The sequence below is a fragment of the Mauremys reevesii genome, linkage group 7 (genome assembly GCF_016161935.1).
Source record: "Mauremys reevesii isolate NIE-2019 linkage group 7, ASM1616193v1, whole genome shotgun sequence".
Lineage (NCBI taxonomy): Eukaryota > Metazoa > Chordata > Testudines > Geoemydidae > Mauremys > Mauremys reevesii.
The window spans coordinates 69,886,925-69,907,569 of NC_052629.1; the positions used below are offsets into that span (position 1 = coordinate 69,886,925).

The 20,645-nt window shown below is 42.3% G+C and overlaps 1 protein-coding gene across 7 annotated transcripts in view; it reads left to right on the forward strand.

Moving 5' to 3' along the window:
• The window catches only part of GBF1 (golgi brefeldin A resistant guanine nucleotide exchange factor 1), a 170,888-nt gene that overhangs the window by 95,613 nt on the left and 54,630 nt on the right, over positions 1 to 20,645 (forward strand). For all 7 annotated transcript variants that reach the window (XM_039547186.1, XM_039547188.1, XM_039547187.1 and 4 more), the window contains 5 exons: positions 17 to 148; positions 9,068 to 9,186; positions 9,840 to 9,948; positions 10,339 to 10,399; positions 14,581 to 14,635. In XM_039547186.1, the coding sequence (XP_039403120.1) occupies positions 17 to 148; positions 9,068 to 9,186; positions 9,840 to 9,948; positions 10,339 to 10,399; positions 14,581 to 14,635 (476 nt within the window). The remainder of the gene's footprint in view (positions 1 to 16; positions 149 to 9,067; positions 9,187 to 9,839; positions 9,949 to 10,338; positions 10,400 to 14,580; positions 14,636 to 20,645) is intronic.

The window sequence follows — 20,645 nt, forward strand, 5'->3', positions numbered from 1 at the left end:
TCTCTTTTTCTTACAGAGCTTTCGGAAATTGAACCCAACATCTTTCTCCGACCCTTCCTGGAAGTAATCCGTTCTGAAGACACTACAGGTCCCATCACTGGGTTGGCCCTGACATCTGTGAACAAGTTCCTCTCATACGCATTAATAGGTATGGGGCTTGGATCACTGGCATTTCCCAAAATGCCAGCCAAGTGTATACTCTGGAAATCCCATGCATAATGGGGTAATACATATTTGCAGCCTTCTCAGGGTTGAAGTCTGCCTGGGCTGATGGTGTGAGGGTGACAGAGTCTTCAGTAATACTTAGGAAATAATGGGGAAGTGTGTTTTCTGTAAACTTGGTTCATGTGATGCTGACTAGTGCCATTCACAGCTTTAGAATGGTAGTAGATGGTAGTAAATAGCTCTAGGACTTCTAGTCTTTTCTAACCATTGCAGGCATTTCAGGGCATTTGGAATATTTATTTTAAGCACCTAGAAGTGTGTTAGGTATGTCACAGAAATACACAAAGGAGCAATCCATGCACTGGAGTGTTTGCCATGTGCTTTCAGACACAGTATAACAAGGTGGGAAGGGAGAGTGGAAAATGAGGGCAAGGGTTACAATAATAGGTTCACACACACAATAAACTCAGCAAGGTTACTTGGGGAGGTATTCCCAGATCTTGGTGGTTCTGTGATAGGTAGATTTTTTTTTTTATAGTCCAGTCCTTGTCCAGTGGCCTACATTGTCTCTGTCAGCTCCTGAAAAACTCTCTTCTCTCGGTTGACATGGAGTAGTTTTGCTATTACTTCTTTGTTTGTATAAAGAGAGAGTATTTTTTGGGAGCAGTGGGGAGGATATCAAATTGTCACTAATATTTTTAAATTAGCCATTTGGGAGATTAGGGTTCAGTGGAAACTTGAAACTCTTCCTGTGCTTACTAGACTCTAGGAACATCACTAGATTAGGGCTGGAGGGTGGTGCATGTTGCGTTGTTCTGTAGCACCCCCTCGTGGCTGTATGCACTGAGTCGTTTTCAGCAATCACCGCAGAACATGCTATGTGCCACTGCTTGTGTTGAGGTGGCAGAGACCTAGCAGGAACAAAAAAGCCAGACATTGCATCTGAAGGATGGAAAAAAGTTGAGGTCGTCTCCCACATCTTGTGTTTATAGGGTAGAGTGGTTGTGGAGCTGGAATCTAGTGACAAATGGCAGCTCCTGCTTACTTAGGTTTCAGGTACTTGTTACCAGAAAGCTTTGTATTGTAGATGAATCTAATCATCACTTCAACATAAGAAACCCAGTCCCCAAGTTAAGAAAAGAAATGCTAAGAAACTGGGATCTTTGTGACCTATTAAAATGGGCATCTCAGTCTGTTTCTTCTGGTTGGTACTTTGGTGTCTCTGTAGTGGTGTGTGTAATGGTAAAATTAAATGCTTAACTGGTGGGATATCTCCAAACTTTTTATATAATTTTAGTGTAATGTACTGTGACAATAAATGCATTAGCAACACATAAACCATTCCTAGCACGAGCACCTTTGAAAATGTAAGCAACAGTGCAGCTCTTGTATCCTGGTAGAAAGAGGACATGACAGTTTCTAAGTGGAATGAGTACACAATGACTTCCTGTGTGTGTGCTTGTGAACTGGGAAGTAGGACCAAAATGTCAGATACACTTTTAGCTTTGTGTTTTAATAGGTAGGGTCACCTGTACAGTAGACATGCTGCGTTTCAGTCAGCAGAATAACTGCATAAATGGCTAAAGACAGTTGGTTTAGGATTTCAGTTGTTTATTTTAACAAAGCTAGACAGAAAATGATTGAGAGTTTGACAACATTCTTTAACTTCCTAATTAGCTACAGGTCACACCAGAGCTCCCCAGCAAGAGGCCACCTCTAAAGTGTGTGGGGTGTGTGATTTTTGCAGGCAATGGCAGAATCCTTTGGTTTTTGTTTTGGAACAGCACCTGTAATCCAAATTCTCAGTGATTGCTTCAGGTGATGTTTGCAGGGGCCTTGCCTTTTGTGCTTTTCCAGACACCAATGAGGCTGGGATTAACGGTGCTGATTGAATGTCTGGCTGGGGCTGCATTGTTATATGAAAGCCCTGTCATTCTTACCTTCCCTTTTGTGATATTAACTTCACTCCAGCACAGGAACTATCAAAGTGCTATATAAAGATACACAAAGTGTAAAACTCTTCTTAACAAGCAAGCTTTTCCCAGATTATAAACAGGGAACAAGAGTGGGGAAATGTAGTGTGGCTGATGTTTGCTGTGCTTTCTAACTCTGGGTAACTGAATGACCAAACCAGAACCCTTTCCAAAATTGGCATTTGTTAGATCTGTGTGGGAGCAGATGGCCTGTGCTCTGCACTTGGGGGTTTAAGACCAGCGTGCAGTGGAAGGACTGGCGTGTTTAAGACAACACGTTTGAAGAGGTGTCTTGAGATGCAGTATGTTTATAAACAGCTCCCTCTTCCTACTCCTAAAGGCATTTTGTGGACAACACGCATTTCTCATTCTCTCAGATGGAATCTCTGCCAGCTAGTCAGGTGGTTGGTTGTTTAACCAGTATTGAGAGAGAGTGGTTGAAAACTCTTAAATCAGAAAACATCCTCTTCAGAGTAACACAGTTCTTGAGTGCACTTTTTGACATCTGATCTCCAACTGGCAAAGGTCTGTTATGAGTTGGTATTAATGCAGCCATTTATTAATGGTGTAGCGTGCAGCCTGTAAGTCTGCTGTCCAGTCAGAACATAAGAATGACCATACTGGGTCAGACCAAAGGTCCATCTAGCCCAGTATCCTGTCTCCCGACAGTGACCAATGCCAAGTGCCCCAGAGGGAATGAACAGAACAGGTAATCATGGTTTTAAAAACAAAACAAAACAAGTAAAACAATTAAGTATCCATCATGCATGTACTTTGGTAGAAATAGTCATTATTACAGAATGTTGTCACAGGTTGTCTTCTGCTCTGAAATAAACACTTCATCTTTGCTTGGACACTTACATTCTGTATATACCATGGCAATTTTTTGCAGCAACAGGAAACCTTGTGACAATATTAACGTCAGTTGAATTTATCTCCATTATTTCCCAGTGCATTTGCTTTTGGATTAGTTATTTTTTGAGCTTTGCTATTTCTATAGGACGACTAGCAACCAATTTCTTTGATAGACGCTGTAGAGAACATAAGAGCAGCCATACTGGGTCAGACCAGTTGTGCATCTAGCCCAGTATCCTGCCTTCCTACCGTGGCCAGTGCCAGATACTTCAGAGGGAACAGAACAAGGCAATTATCGAGTGATCCAGAGCATGGGGTTGTGTCCTTGACCATCTTGACTAATAGCCATTTATGAACCTATCATCCATGAATTTGTTTTTCTTTTTTGAACCCAGTTATACTTTGGGCCTTCACAACATATCCTGGCAACGAGTTCCACAGATTGACTGTGTGTTGTATGAAGAAGTACTTCCTTTTGTTTATTTTAAACCTACTGCCTGTTAATTTCATCAGGTGAGCCCTGGTTCTTGTGTTATGAGATGGGTAAATAACACTTCCCTATTCACTTTTTCCACACTGTGCATGGTTTTATAGATCTCTACCATATCCTCCCTTTGTCATCTCTTTTCTAAGAGTCTTTTAATCTCTCCTCATACAGAAGCTGTTCCATACCCCTAAATATTTTTGATGCCCTTCTCTGAAACTTTTCCAGTTGTGATATATCTTTTCTGAGATAGGGCAACCAAAACTGCATGCACAGTATTCAAGGTGTGGGCATACCATTAATTTCTATAGTGGCATTATGAGATTTTCTCTTTTATTATCTATCTCTTTCCTAAAGAGTCCTTACATTCTGTTAGCTTTTTTGAATGTCTCTGCACATTGAACGGATGTTTTCAGAGAACTATCCACAATGACTCCAAGATCTTTCTTGAATGGTAACAGCAAATTTAGACCCCAGTCTTCTCGTATGTATAGTTGGGATTGTTTTTCAAAGTGCATTACTTTGCGCTTATCAATATTGAATTTCATGTGGCATTTTGTTACCCCGTCACCCAGTTTAGTGAGATCTGTTACTTTGAACTTAACTATCTTGAGTAATTTTGTATTGTTGGCAAATTTTTGCCATTGCGCTGTTTATCCCTATTTCCATATCATATGGAATATGTTAAACAGTACTGGTCCCAGTACTGATCCTTGGGGGAACCTGCTATTTACCTCTCTTCACTGTAAAAACTGACCATTCATTCCTACCCTTTGTTTTTATCTTTTAACCACTTACTGATCTATGAGAGGACTTTTCCTCTCATTCCATGACTGCTTACTTTGCTTAAGAGCCTTTGGTGTGGGACCTTGTCAAAGGTTCTCTGATAGTCCAAGTACATTGTGTCCACTGGATCACCCGGGTCCACGTGTGTGTTGACCCTCTCAAAGAATTCTAATAGATTGGTGAGGCATGGTTTCCCTTTACAAAAGCCATGTTGACTCTTCCCCAACATATTGTGTTTGATCTTTACTATAGTTTCAACCAATTTGCCTGGTACTGAAGTTAGGCTTACTGGCCTGTAATTGCCAGGATCCCCTCGGGAGCCTTTTTAAAAAATCGATGTCACATTCAGTATCCTTCTGTCATCTATTCCAGAGGCTGATTTAAGTGATAGGTTACATACTACAGTTAGTAGTTCTGTAATTTCATAGTTGAGTTCATTCAGAACTCTTGGGTGAATACCATCTGGTTCTGGTGACTTACTACTGTTTTAATTTATCAATTTATCCAAAAACTTCTCTATTGACACTTAGTCTGGGACAGTTCCTTAGATTTGTCACCTGAAAAGAATGGCTGAGGTGTGGGAACTTCCAACACATCCTTTGTGTTGAAGACCAGTGCAAAGAATTCATTTAGTTTCTTTGTAATGGCCTTGTCTTCCTTAAGTGCTCCTTTAGCACTTCGATCATCCAGTGGCCCCACTGACTGTTTGGCAGGCTTCCTGCTTCTGATATACTTAAACAAAAAAATTGCTATTAGTTTTTGTCTTTTGCTACTTGTTCTTAAAATTCTTTTTTGGCCTGCCTAATTATACTTTGACAATTGACTTTCCAGAATTTATGCTCCTTTCTGTTTTCCTCAGTAGGCTTCGACTTCCAATTTGTAAAGGATTCCATTTTGTCTCTTTTACTCTGCTGTTCCTCACATTTTTTTTTTAAATTTGGGATACACATTTAGTTGAGCCTTTGGTATGTTTTTGTTAAATAGTTTGCAGGCATTTCACCCTTGTGACTATTCCTTTTAATTTCTGTTTAACTAGCTTTCTCATTTTTTTTGTAGTTTCCCTTTTTGAAGTTAAATGCTACTGTGGTGAATGTCTTTGGTATTTTCTCCCTTACAAGGATGCTAAATTTAATTACATTATGGTTGCTGTTACAGACTGGTAATCCATTTAGGACTAAACAATTGCCTCTCCTCTTGTGGGTTCTAGAACTAGCTGCTCTAAGAAGCAAAAGTAATATTGTCTACAAATTTTATCTCCGCATCCTGTCCTGAAATGACATATACCCAGTCAATATGGGGAGAGTTGAGACCCCCCATTATTATAGTTTTTTCTGTTTTTTGTAGCCTCTCTAATCTCTGAGCATTTCACAGTCACCATCCTGGTCAGGTGGTTAGTAGTATATTCCTACTGCTATACTCTTATTATTCAAGCACAGAATTTCTATCTATAGAGATTCTGTGGTACAATTTGATTTAAGATTTTTACTATATTTGATTCTATGTACCCTGGTATTACCATTTTCCATTGATAAGTTTCTGTGATGCCTATTATATCAATATCCTAATTTGATACAAGGCACTCAAGTTGACTCATCTTAGTACTTAGACTTCTAGCATTTGTATACAAGCATTTATTAAATTTGTCAGTATTTAATTGTCTACTTTCATGTAATGTAACTGAATGGGATTTTTTCGTTTGACTGTTTCTCTTCAGTTCCTGCCTGTACTGTGTTCAACTTCTGTCCTCCCTTCTTCACAAGGGTAATAGAGTAGCTCCTTTTAATAAACCCTCCCTGAAGGCATGTCCGTGTCCAAGCCATGTGCTCTTCTTCACTTGTGGGCTTTCTTCCAGCCCTTAGTTTAAAAATTGCTTTGCAACCTATTTCATTTTACATGCCAGCAGTCTGGTTCCATTTTGCTTTAGATGGAGCCCATCCTTCCTATATAAGCTCCACTTTCCCACAGGGTTTTCCAGTTCCTAATAAACCAGAATCCCTCCTTCCAACACCACTATCTCATCCACGCATTGAGACCCTGTAGTTTTGCCTATCTAACTGGTCCTGGGCATGGAACTAGAAGCATTTCAGAGAATGCTACCAGGGAGATCCTTTCTTCTCTTTATCTAGCAACCTAAATTTGGTGTCTAGAACCTCTCTCCTACCTTTCTCTACCTCACTGGTACCAACATGTACCATGACCACTGGCTCCTCCACAGCACTTCACAAAACCTATCTAGATGTCTTGAGTAGTCCTTAACCTTCAGTCAAGGCTTGCAGTGAATTTCAAAAGCATATTCTCTACTTTTCCCTTTGAAATGTATTTGCTTTGCTGCAATCGCCATACATGTCATGGACTTCAGAATGTTCATAGCAGCTTTCTAGATTTCCACTTCTAAAACAAACTTTCACTCTCAACATCACTGGGCTCAGCATGTCTATAGGTGCAGTCTGGATTTTCACCAGTTTAGCTCTATCTTCAGCACCACAGGGGAGCCACTCTTTGAATTTGTATGCTGCAGTAGAGATGATCCATCTTGTGTAGATTGAGAGAAATAACTACCTCCTGCGGTAGTAGAATTGGTTTATATTGTGGTGAGAATAAGAATCCCCTTCCAGTTCTGACCTGGTTCTTTTTAGTTTTATTTTCTGGTGTATACATCTGCTACTAAGAACCTGTACAGCAGTCTGACGAGTAATAAATGACTAGCTAAATAGTCCAAGTTTTGGGGAATGAGTTAACTTCATGCTGTGCTATGACTATCTATTGGATAACATGTGGGTAGGCCTTTAAGCTTTTTTTTCTGTGTTCCTAACTCTTACATGCTGCATTGTCCCTGAACCTTCTCATATTTATTAAAATAAAAAACACTCAATTGTTCCTTTTTCCACATTCCTCCTCAGTGGAATTGATGAGAATAAATTATAGCAACTGTACCTTGGGTATGCTACCTGTTTCTACAGCTAGTTTGATTTACTACTTGAGTCACTTGGAAGTGCCTATCTTTGCTCCATTGCTCTTTGTAGCTGCGGAAGAGCTTGCTTATTGAGAGGTTTGAAGCATATTCTCCCCACTCCGATTATTCCACTTCCCTTAAAGCTCCTGCTGAGAGGACCCCTGAATTGCCTGAATTCCTCAAAAGATGAGAGTCAGTAGTTAAAACCACAAGGTCACCTGACCCAGCTCAGTTAGTCTGCACTAGCACCACCACGGGTGGAGCTGAGCTGGTGATAGCAATGGTAGAAGCCATTGTATATCCTAAGCAGTGAAAGGTCTACTTTTAAGTCAGGCCACCAGATAGTTTCTATCACCTCTCTGACATTGAGGTCCACATGTTGCCTTTTGCCACCAAGTGTCAGTGCTCAACAGGATGCCATTGACATGGAGTCATAAATGACCAATCCAAATCTCTGACAGACTCTGATCAGTTTAATAAGACGTTGTATAACGATGGGTTATATAAGCATTGCCCAAATATGTAAAAACAAACCCATCAGAGGAAGGCAAGATCTGCATAAGATTGGGATGCATGCTGTGTTGGTGGGCTACTGCCCTTCAGCCAGTAGTATCTGTGCCTCAGCCAGTGGCAGGCTGCTACATACCGTGCGTGTAGCTGTGAAAAATATTTCTTACACAGTAGCTTTTCAGAATCTGCACAGCGCCATTGAGCCTGCTCTCCGTGAAGGAACACGGAGGGCATGGAACACAACAAGGGCAGCTTTCTTTAATATGTAGACTTTAGCAGTTGAGGTGTGAATGCTACTAGAGCTGAAGAGAGAATCTGCTGCAGCTTCTCCGCCAAGTGCACAAGGCCCATTCGTTTCCAGGGCTCTTCTGCCAGATACGTGTTTGCTGGAGTTCATGGAGCCCTGTCCCCAATTAATGAGGTATTAACTAGTGTTTAGTTTGTCTCCTCTCTTTCCTAATGACTGTTTAGGTAAGATGGTAACAAGACTCTTGCTCAATGCGGTATTGTTTAAGTGAGAATGAAATCAAAGCCAGAGGCAGCTTTCCCAAAGCCACTGAAATGTGGCACAAAATACGGTTACTGGCAACAATCCTATCCAAAGCTCCCTCTCAGCTGCACCCATGTTTGTAGATACAAGAGAATGAAATGGAGAGAGGGGCCTTGATGACTGATTGAAGTGGGAGGGTTGCAGCTCTGGTATCTCAGCCATGGTCCTGTCTGTCTACCCTTTTCCCCCTGAGAGAGCTGCTGGCCTCTTCTCCCTCTCCTGCCTCTTGGGAGAAACCCCAGGCAGCAGAGGACAGCTTCCTTCCCTGTCGGGGAGAAACCCCAGGCAGGGACTCCTATGCCTGTAGTAGAAGTGAGTTTAGCAAATGGAAACTGGTTTCATATGTTGACATTTTTTCCCTCCCCAGTGTGATGCGGTTAACAGCTGACTAGGTCATGGGTGTTTGGGGAGTAGTCTTATAACTTACCAACAAAAACATGATCTGGGGGGGACGAGGGGACGTAATCAGCATAATCACTTACTCCTCTCCCCTGTCCTTTGTCTGTTGGAACATAAGCTCTTTGCAAACAGAAAAGGCAGTTCCTGTCCCCAATTAAGTGCCCTGTGTGCAATACTGAAAACTATAGCAATAAACAAAACGCCAATCAGTGCTAACGGAAGTTGAGTGGACCCTACAGGGAAAGGAGTTTACCCCCAAGCCACACAAAAAGACAGCAGATGTAAGTGAAGCAGCTCTGGGTCAGTGTCTCCGCACAGAGGCGACAGCCTGCAGCTGGCTTTTCCCTGTCAGTTTCCATTTCCTGTCATGGCTTCTTTGTTTTCTTGTGCAGATCCCAGCCATGAGGGCACAGCTGAGGGAATGGAGAACATGGCGGACGCCGTCACGCATGCCCGATTTGTGGGCACAGATCCGGCGAGCGATGAGGTTGTCCTGATGAAAATTCTGCAGGTAAGTGGAGAGAAGTGGCAATTACCATAATGGCTGCTGCCTGGCGCTGAGTGGATCCAGTTACATGGAGATGCGGGGGGGAGGGAGCAGTGTTTTGACTCTGCAGGAGCTTAGTGACAGACTTTATTTTTAAACAGATGGCTCATGTACCTGTGGTAAAAGCTTTTCCAAATGAAAATAATTAAAAGCTTAAATGAATTGATTTTAAATAGAGTTCTTGATGTGCTATAGCCTTGATCCTAGCCTGTGTGTGTTCCTCTCCAGTGGTGGGGAAAGCAGGGATGGGGAACCCAGCAGCTTCTTTGGTGGTAGCCGAGGGCTGTAGGGGGGGAGTGAAAGGAGTTATTCTGAGACAAGCCTAGAGTTGTATATCACTTGGATCTGCATTTGGGCTAAGGAATCTTAGCAAACCCAAGTGTTGGGCAGCATGTGAGGTGCCAGGCCTATGAGCAGAGCCATCACTCTTGCTCTCCAGCTTTCCTGCCCTTGAGCACAACAGTCACTTTGAAGTGACTTCTGGAAACCCTCCTCCTTTCACTCATGGCAGTGATTCCTGGGTTCCAAGCAGACCTTTTCTGAGTGCCTCGACCCTGTCTCAGTGTGCAGGTGAATGGCATTGGTGCTGCATTACGTTTAAACTTTGCTTTTTGCAGGTTTTGAGGACCCTGCTGCTCACTCCAGTGGGAGCCCATCTCACCAATGAGTCAGTGTGTGAGATCATGCAGTCCTGCTTCCGTATATGCTTTGAAATGAGACTCAGTGGTAGGTTTGTTCTTCATATTCCCATGGTGGTGGCTCCTAATAAATGATCTGGGCTCTCCAGACCTCTGCATCTAGGCCCAGTGCATGAAATCCATCGAGGGGAATATGCTGAGTTTACAACATCACAAGCTTCTGCAGTTTTATGGAAACTTAGTCAGAGGTTCACTGCACAACTTCTTGCTCAGTGGCTCCTCTGTTTTTTTCCCTGGCTCCGTGGCGCCACCTTGTGAGTATGTGCCCATTTTGCAGCAAGGCAGAGTTGGAGCTGGTTTTAATAAATTTGCCATAATCCTCTGTAAACAAGGCTCGGAGGGGAGTCTGCTTGGAGAAGCCTCTTGATAATATCACAGTGAGTAATGACACCTGTGTTATTTGTTTTTGTCTTCGCAGAGTTATTGAGAAAATCTGCAGAGCACACTCTGGTCGACATGGTGCAGCTGCTCTTCACAAGGTAAACCTGCTTGTGTTTGCCTCAGCATTGCTGAGATGGCCCTCTATGGACAGGAAGATTCCACACTTCCACTTAGGGGCCCACAGAAAATCCGTTTGATCAGACCATGGTTTCAGGGTGGTGGGGAAGGGAGGATTTGGTCCTTCTCTCTTGGGCTGTCTCACCAAGACTGGAGGGGGGGTTAGACCAAGTTGTATGGTTTAAGGTGCCCTTCAGGGACAGACAGACAACCAAACAAGAACTTTTGGTTAAGAAAAGGTTCTTTGGCCAGATAATGCAAATTCCACTCAAAAACCCAGAATCCATTTCTATGCTTTAAAAATATATAGTTCTCTTTAAAAATGTAATAGAAAGACCGTGTTAAATAGACATATGCTTAATTCCCGCAGAGTTTCACCTCAGATGCTGAAAGGAATTTAAACTGCTTCAGGGTCACTTGGGGCAGCTTGTCATTTGGATGAATCTTGTGCCCTGACCAACACTGCCAAAGTGTTGAACTAGGATTCCCTCTCCTTCTGAAACTCAGTCGTTAATTCATTTTTGTAAGCAATGCCTAAACTCCTCTTCCTGGCCAATGAAATAATCAAAGCCTTTCTCTGGGTATTATACAAATATAGAGATCTAGTCAAAAGGAAGCAGTGCAGTAAGTTTGTTACAAGAAATGCTGACTGGGGAATGCAGTGCCTCTGCTCTTTTTTTCAACCCTCCCAGTTCCCACAAGCACATCCTTCCATCTTCCACATTCCCAGCCGCTGCAACTGGCCCTGCTAGCCCCATCTCTGTTCCACATCTGAGGTGGAAGAAAAACTTAAGAGTTTAATGGGCTCAGATCAGTGGCACTAGATAATTTCCATCCCAGAATACTGAAAGAACTGACACATGAAATTGCTAATCCGGTAGCAAGGATTTTTAATAAATGTATCTATTCAAAGGTAATGTGGTATGACTGGAGAGTTGCTAATGTCATACGTATATTTAAGAGAGAGAGAGAAAATGTGATCTGGGCAATTGGATTTGTTAATCTAACATCAGTAGCACTCCAGGCTTTAGAACAAATTATGAAGGAAAAAATAATTAAATTCATGGAGGCAAATGATAAAGGGGAGGAAAAGCAACATGGGTTCACCAAACATAGATCATTGCAGGCTAACCTTATTTCTTTCTTTTAGAAAATAGCAGATTTTTTTATATAAGGGCAATGGAGTAGATCTTATATACTTGGACTTCAGTAAAGCATTTGACGTGGTACCATGTGGGAAATTATTAGTTAAATTAGAGAAGATGGGGACCAGTACAAGAATTACAAGGTAGATAAGGAACTGGCTAAAGGGGAGAAAGGCAACAGGTTATGCAGAAAGGTGAATTACCTGACTGGAGGGAAGTTACTAGTGGAGTATCAGAGGGGCAGCCGTGTTAGTCTGGATCTGACATGCATCCGCCGAAGAGGGTATTCACCCACGAAAGCTCATGCTCCAATACGTCTGTTAGTCTATAAGGTGCCACAGGACTCTTTGCTGCTGTTACTAGTGGAGTTCCTCAAAGATCAGTCTTGGGACCAACCTTTATTCAGTATTTTTATTGATGACCCTGGCACAGAAAGTATGAGTCTGTATCATGAGCATATTTCATTAGTAAAGTTGGGAGGCATTATTGATGATCAATAAGATCTGGGACTGGAATATTATACAGGAAGATCTGGATGACCTTGAGGCCTGGAGAGACAGAAATGGGATGAAATTCAATAGTACAAAAGTGAAAAGTCATGCATTTAGGGTCTAGTAATAAGCATTTCTGCTACGAGCTGGGGGCTCATCAATTGGAAGCAACAGAGGAGGAGAGAGACCTGGGCGTGTGGGTTGATCACAGGATGAGTATGAGCCACCAATATGATGTGACTGAAAAAAGCATGTTTGATCTTAGGATGTATCAAGCAAGGCATTTCCAGTAGAGACAGAAGTATTAATGCCATTGTACAAGGCACCTGTAAGACCTCATGTGGAATACTGTGTACAATTCTGGTCACTCATGTTCAAGAAAGATTAATTCAGACTGGAACAGGTGCAGAGGAGATACTAGGATGATCAGGAGAATGGAAGGGTCTATCTTATGAGAGGAGACTTGAAGATCTTTGCTTGTTTAGGTTAGAAAATGGAGGCTGAGGGGATATGATTGCTTTCTATAAATACATCAGGGGTAAATATCAGGGAGATGAAGAGCTATTTAAGCTAAAGGACAATGTTGGCACAAAAATGGGCATAAACAGACCATAAACAAATAAATAAAGGCTAGAAATTCAAAGGTTTCTAACCATCAGGAGGAGTTGTTTCTGGAACAGCCTCCCACTAGTTGTTGAGGGCAAAAATTTAATTCATTTTAAGAGACAAATTTGAGTGTGATTGTTTGACAGGATTGCTTGTGATTGTGGGGGTCAGGGCTCAGGAGCCCTCGGGCTCAATTCCAGTTTGTCTTACATTTCTAAAAGCTCAAGCTTCGGGGTTTCAGCTGGCGACCTGCAGGTGTCAGGAAGGGATTCCTTCTGACCATACCCTCCATGTATTCTGGATTTTTAAAATCTCCTGTCTCTGAAGTCTCAGGGATGGCCATGGCTGGAAATGGGATATTGGGGGGAGAGGGGCTGGGAGGTAGACTGAGCATTCTCTTTCTTGTATGCTTGGCTGGCTGGTTCTTGCTCACATGCTAAAGGTCTAACTTGGGGGATCAGGAAGGAATTTTCCCCCAGGTCAGATTGGCAGTGACCTGGCAGGGGGGAGGGTTTGCCTTCATCTGCAGAGTGTGGTGTGGGTCACTTGCCAGGATTCTCTGAGTATATCTCATGTAATCGTTTCCCAGTCATTGTGGGTGCTTTGGGTATTGGTGCACTTTGGCCCTGCCTAATCTCTGCTTCTGGCACATAATAGTTTTGCCTGCTGTGGGCTGTAATACTTTAGTCTAATTCGGGTTGTTGGGTTGGTGTTCGTGGTGTATGATATATTGGATGGTCTTTTGGTCCCTTCTGTCTTGAAATATGACTCTGATTCTGACTACATAGATAACTGGATGAATGCAAACACCCCGTGGTCTATGGGTCTTTGTGGCTAGGTTCAGAAGCAAGTGTATGATAAAGGAACAACGATCAATGTATTGTTTTCACTTATTTGGCAGCTTGGCAGAGTTCTTATTCACAAATCCATATGCAGCTTCCTCTTTCTTTCCCCCTCCCAATTTAACTTGAAAATATCACCACCATGGCTCGTTCCTGAGAGCAGCTGAACTTGTATACCTGTGGCAGTCACTGGGGCACGAGTAGGGTGAGCACTGCCTCTGGATGGTGGGCTTGCTCTATTTGCCTTTCCTTTGGAATATTACCTTGTCTGTTCGTCCTTGGGCAAAGCTGGGGCATGGGCTTGCTGTCTCCCCAGCATGTGAAGGCCAGAAGTGTAAGGAAGCCAGATGAGAGGAAGCAAGGTGTGTGGGTGTTAAAGACGTAAATGCTGTTTATTGCAGAGATCATTTGGGAGGACAGGTTTAAGCTGCCCATCTCTGCCGAGCTCTGACCTTCCCATCTACTCTACCCCCAATGAGGGGGCTGCTTAATGTGAGGCTTTCAGGCTGAGGACTGGAGAAAATAGTGCTGGATTTCTGACTATATTCTGTGCAATGTGGAGGATAACAGGGTTTCTAGATGGTCCCGTGGGATAAGTTCAAAGTAATAACTACTCTAAATCTGACTCTGCTGCTTCTGAGAGAAGAGAAACTGATTCGCAGTTCACTGGTACTAACAATATTGGGAGCCCTAGTGTAGGTGGTTCTTGATCTCCTGCTGCCATTTTCAGCAATGTGCTACTTGGACTTGCTCTGGACAAGTTTAATTTGCAGTGCTGAAACCAGCAGCTGGAATTTGCTACATGAGTGCTCCTGAAGCAATTAACATCAGCGTAGCTGTACCACTGTTAGCAGCAGTGGGGTGCTTTCTATGAACGTTCCGTAGTGTAGAGAAGGCTTTTCCCATAGCATCCTCTACAGCAGAAAGAAACTGGGAGAGGGCCACTTCCTGGAGAACATCTTGGGTCCAAGGTGGTCCTCCATCCTTAGTGTTTGCAGCCAGATCTGAAGAGGGTGTTCTCTTCCTGCACCAGTGCCCGGGAGGCTGTGTGCATTCCTGCTTGTTCTTTGTCTTTCAGATTGCCTCACTTTAAGGAAGAACCTAAAAGCTATGTGGGGGCTAACATGAAGAAGGTAAGAGCCAGTACACTCCCTGCTGTCTCCTCCGCCTCCTCTTGCTTGCTCACATCTCTCTTCTTTGCCTTCACATCTATGGTTATGTTGTTCCTGGAAATCTCTAGCTCAGTGAAGAAAGCACACTAAATAACATAGGGCTGAATTCACCAGTGGTGTAAATGGGCACAGCTTTATTGAACTCTGTGGAGTTGTGCTCACTTTTTTCCAGCCATGAATTTTGCCTATGAATTATTGCCTGGGCAAGTCAGGCAGAGCTGTGGCAGTAGCCAACAGCTGCTCCTCATCTAGAACCCCTGCAGGCCCTGGGATCTGGTGGTGATGCCTTCCAAATGTTTTAACCCTTTCTGACATCTCTTCGGCTTCTTTTTCATCCTTCCCTTTCACAACATTTGTCTGTATTGCTTACCAGTGCATCTTGTTCCTGCTCCCCGACCTAAAAAGGAAGCCTTCTTGAGGGTAGGTGAGGCACTGTGAAAACTTTGTAAAAATTCCCTAGTGTTGACAAGGTTTTTGGAGGCTTTTCTCATGAAGAGGTAGGAAACTAGGAGAGGGATGCTCCATGGTGGAAATCTGAGCTCAGAAGAGGGCTTCTATCTTTTGGAAGAGGATGTTCCTTCTCCCCTCCACACCCTCTTGGAGGAGAAAGGGGACTGTAGGGCTCTGGGTTGTTGCCTAGCACCATCTTGTATGTGCAGCTGCCTTGCCAATGAGTGTTAAGCACCTGGATGCAGTAGGGTATATACCACAAATGTGATCTCACATGTTTAAGAATGTAATATGTCTTTTCTTTCCTTCTGGATCCTTGACATTTTAGAACCACTCTTCTTAGACTGGTGCTCTACATAGAGGTGTCCTGGAAAATCTGCTGTCAGTGTGCGCTTATGATAACAGATCTGAACCAGCAGAGGCTCTGGTACTTCCATGGCAGCATATGGTGACACACTGTTGTTGCATGTTTCCTTCTCTGATGGAAGGAAGCAACAGATTTTGTGCTGAGCATAAGATGGGACAGTGAGAACAGGGAAAGGTCAGAACTGATCTATGTGACATACTCTAAATGCCAGAATTCCTAATGCCCACATACACAAGCTGTAATTTTCTGTAAGTAAATCCTCTCCCAAGCTATCCAGTGATCAGGTGATAGCTGCTCCCAGCTCATGAAGGCAATGCTCTAAGTCCAGTCTCTGAAACACTGTCACCTTGTCCTGTCCATTCACCGCATGCTACAATTCTCCCCCATAGTCTTGCACTCTGCCAGGTTATTCTTTCTCTTTGGGTTTATTTTGCTTTGTTTAAACCATGCATTTGCCTGTCTTTCACAGATCTCTCCATGTCTCCTCAACAAACTGGAACTAAGTAGTGGGGAACAACCCAAAGCCCTGAACCAGTTAGAGAGGGTACTGCTCTTTAAGAACCTGAAGGTCTCTCTCTCCCTTTCTCCCTCCATCTCTTCTTCCTTCCCTTTCTCCTGCAAACACCACCTGGGATAGAGTTATGTTGTGTGTAGCAAATCTCCCCGTACCCTTTTGACACAGCATGGCTTTTGGGGAGAATGCATGCAGTGGTTGCTTTCCAATGTTGTGGATCCGCCTGGGGCAGGACCAGAAAGGAGAGAGTCTTGTTCTAACTGGATCATTAAATGTCTTGGTGAGTGGGAATTGGGACACTGTTGAGGAGTCTTCAGAAGGAAAGAAGTGGGAGGGCGTAGGCAAGGGATGAATCATCCCAGTGGCCAGTGAAAACAGAGTAGGAGCCTGTTGCCCACAGCCTAAGTAACTCCTCAAAGACCAAGTCTTGCATGTCATTCTTGGGTGATGGTTGCAGAAGCATGATGGAGGAGTCACTTGACAAAGACACAGTCAGACAACTCTGGTTTGCAGACTCAGACTGTAAGCACCTTTACATGGCACAGTGGTGGGGAGTTCATCTGCCTCCCAGACATTCAAATGGGGCTGTGATGTATTGGCCAAGTCTCTTTGGTTCTGGCTTCACTGACTTTGGAATAGTGTTTGAGAGCCATATTTAATCTGTTCTAAAATGGCCTTAGCTAAACCATTCTGCCCAGTGGGTGTGAATGGGGCCAAACAGGATTAAACACGTCTTGGAAACCGTACTTTCCACTAGAACAATATTTTTAAAAAGTGTTTTAGATCCACAGTTTGCCCCTGTCCATATTGGCCCTACACAGTATTAGAAACCGACTTAGCTGGAGCCATTTTTTGGCTTTCAAATTGAGTTCATAGACCAGTGTAGGCTGAGCTTCTTTCACTGTGCCTATCTTCTTTTGCTCCTGATAGAGCAGAAATGAAAGTGCATAGGGGTCTTCAGCATGGCCTCATCTGTCTCTGTAGTCAGGACAGTTTGGAAAGACTATGGCTGGAGCTACTTCCACAAATGGGGTACTTATGCTGAGTTGCACAAGAATGAAACTTAAGTGAATCCCCTTTCTTGCTGATAGATGGTATTGTAGTTGAACTTCCTGCTCTGAAGAAGAGAGAATGGGGATTGGTGTTTCTGGGTTTTTCCAGGGGTAGGGTAACGGGGAAAGGACCTGTTGTTAAATGTGTAAAATGATGTTTCCCAAGTGTGTGGAGGTGTGTGAGATGACTGATCCCATCAGTGTCTTTACTGGGGCAGGACTCAGATCAGGGGCTGCATTCTCTCTGCATGCTATTGTCTTGAACGCCACTCGGTACGCTGACCAGTTCCATGCTGTATCTAGAATGAGCTCACGTGCTAGTCTCATTGCTTTAGTTACTAATCATTGGCCCCTGCCCTTTTCTCTTGAGGCTTACAATATCTTGTGGAAAACCAAACGTGTGCAGGTAAGGTGGCTTGTTGAATAATGGGCTCTCCCAGATCTCTTAGAGAAAGCTGTAGTAGTACACCCCCACTTTTCTAACTCTCTGCTGGGATCTTACTGTCAAAGCCTGGCAGTTCAAAGGGGAAAAGAGCGGGAGCCTCATGGCTCTGCTAGTTGCACTTCCTCTCTTTATGCAAAGGAAAATCAAACATTGATTTTTCTACCATGAGGCAATTTCCCCTAATTATCCCAGACTGTAAGCTGATGAGGGTTGTGGCCATGGAGACAAAGTAGGAGGAGAGAGCAAGTTAGCAGGATGGAGAAACTTCCTGGTTATAACTGGAGTTTGAAGGAACCCAAATGTAGAGGAATCTGTATAATTGGGACATTCTTGTAGATCTTATATTGATTGCACTAGATGTATCGAAAACAGCCGAAGCTTGACTTGCAAATGGGAAAAAAAGGATTGTTCCCTTTTTTCTTTCAAATTCCACATTTTGCTTGTTTTTACTCTAGAAATTCCGTTATGGGCTATTCTGAAGGACACTGGTTGACTGGAGAACTTCTAACATTATAACATCACAAGATGCTGAAAGTTAAAGAGGGAAAGAAAATTTTAATTTGTTTAAAACACAGCATTTTAAAATTCTATTCAACTTCAATACCTAATAAACCTTGGGTGGAAAGGAAACTTTGAAGTTTCAACACCCCTGCCCATTATTTAAGGTGTCAGATGGAATAATACATATGCTTTTGAATACTCTTCCTTCAGCCTCTTCCCCACTCCCACCCAAAAAAAAGTTCAAAATGATCTAGCAAAATCAGGAAAGACCATGCTTTTATGTTGTTGATATTTCCAATGTAAAAAGAAGCATGAGGGAAGGGAACCTCTTCTGGGAGGAGGAGAAGCTGTGGACAGCCTTTCAGGTTGTGTTTATATTTTCATAATAAAGCAAGAGGGCATAAAACTATTAAATTGTTTGCGAGACACCTTTAAAATTAAGTACAATACAAAAAGAACAACAAAAAGGATCTTACTTTTCATCTTTATTTGACTGTCTGTCAGAACCTCCCAAACATAGAATTTCATACTGTAACACCTTCAAACATGTACCCAGTAAGTATAAATCTCATTAATTCAGTGCTGATTAAGCAGCAGTCGTTTGCTATCCAGTTCCCTGAGAAATGTCCTAATAAAACTATTTTCCTAATGAAGCAGAATATGGAATTCTGGAGAGTAGAGGTGAAAAAGCCCTACTGGGTAAATCTTAACTGTCCCCTAAATTGTAAAACCAAAGGTTTTAAATAGGCCTTGGTTTATATGTTATAAAATACAAATATTTGAATGAATGTTAAAGTTAAATCATAAAGAAATGTCATTGAGTCTCTTGTGTTCCTGGCCCAGAGGTTACATGTCTGCTCATAGCGTTGAATTTGAGCCTCTGGCAAGTGGTGCAAATTGGCAGTGTGTGTGTTTGTATCTGTGTATGGGGGAAGATATAGAATTTAAAGCAAACTTCTGTTTACAGAGCTAGATCAATCAAACTAGCATCTTAAATATTTTAAAGTTAACCATGTTAAAATGGTGTTTGTAAAGTTCCCTGTTTCTTAAAATCCTGATTAAGGGTAGAAGAGGTGAAACCAACATGGCTAGTTTTCAATAAGAGATCTTGTTTCTGTGTTCCACTGGCTTGGCTTGACTTTGTTTTCACTCTTTACCAATCAGTTAATGAATGGTTAATTACTTAGGCAAGTCATGGAAACAGGCACAAGGTTTAGTAACTAGAAGCAAAATCTGATATCTTACAATTGCTTTGAAATAAACCTTTCTGGGTTTAATGGTTAATGCTTCCATTTTTCTCTTTCATGTTTACACCTCTTGGCATGCAATTGACCATATAAAAATCTCTAAAAATCTTTCAAATGTGGTCCAAAAATGAGGAAATTAAGCTTATTTATTTCTAACAAAATAATCAAATAACAGTACACTGACCAGGTTTGATAGCTGTCTTCAAACCTCTACAAGCATTAAGGGGCACAGAACCAGGAAGTGACCTTATAATTGAGAAAATTGGGACTCTTAAAGGATTTCTGGGGAAATTAAAAAAGGAAAATGCAACTGGTAGAGATGAAATATGAAGGAGGAGAACTGGCAAAAGTCTATGGTCTAGCTATATTCTAGAAGTCAGGGCATTAAGCAGGAAATTCTCATGCAGGCACCTATGCTGGGAATACAGCGGCACGGTGGGATGAGGTGCATGACTAGAATACCAGAATAGAAGGATATTGTCTATATAGGAAAGATCAGCAGCTGGTGTAATGATGTGGATCAAAGCTATGTATGTAAGCACTGGAGCACAAATAAATACTAGTGAAATCCTATGGTTAAAATAAAGGATTAACAAGCGTGGAGGTTAATGAATAATAGCTTGTATCCCTCTGAACTGGGAAGCAGGGGAGATGAGACATCAAACAGAATGTCTACATGGAAAAAATGTTATCAGTGAGCTTTTTAAATGATGGAGATCTGTTACATTTCACATTGTGTATGTTTTCTATCATGTATGGAATAGTTACAACCTAAGGAAGGGTAGTTTCTTACTGAAAAACTGGAGGAAATAGCAAGGGACAGTGCAGTCCCAAATCTGTTGTTAATTAACTAGCTCAAAGGAAACTGTAACATCTCTAAAACTTGGGGATTAGCAGTCAAACAAATAGAATTTGTGGTGCAAGGAAGAGTTACACAAATGGGTTGCCACATTGGGACATAACATTTTCATAAGCTTTGTTGAAATAAGAGAAATTATAGGCCATGTAAACGGGTGACACAGTCTTAGATAGAAAAGAGAGGGTGGGGAGAGATGGTCTTCCAGTATTGTGTTTTCCAAAATGCTAACTGCTATACAAAGATTCAAACAATGGCTGAAAGGATGGGTGGTGAAAGAAAGAAGCCCTCGAAACAATTGATAGCAAATGGAAAAATGAGAAGAGTGGAAAAAATATACCTTAGATGCTATGAAAGAGTTTAAACCTAAAATAAGGGAACAATTACATTAGATAACATTAGATCAGTGAGATACAGTGGGGTGTCTATGCTATAGAGAAATTAGTACTTTTATCACAACAGACATTCAACTGCAAATGTGCTAGGCTACTAAGAGCAGGCTTCCATGACATTGGTAAAAATACTGGAAGCCATAATGT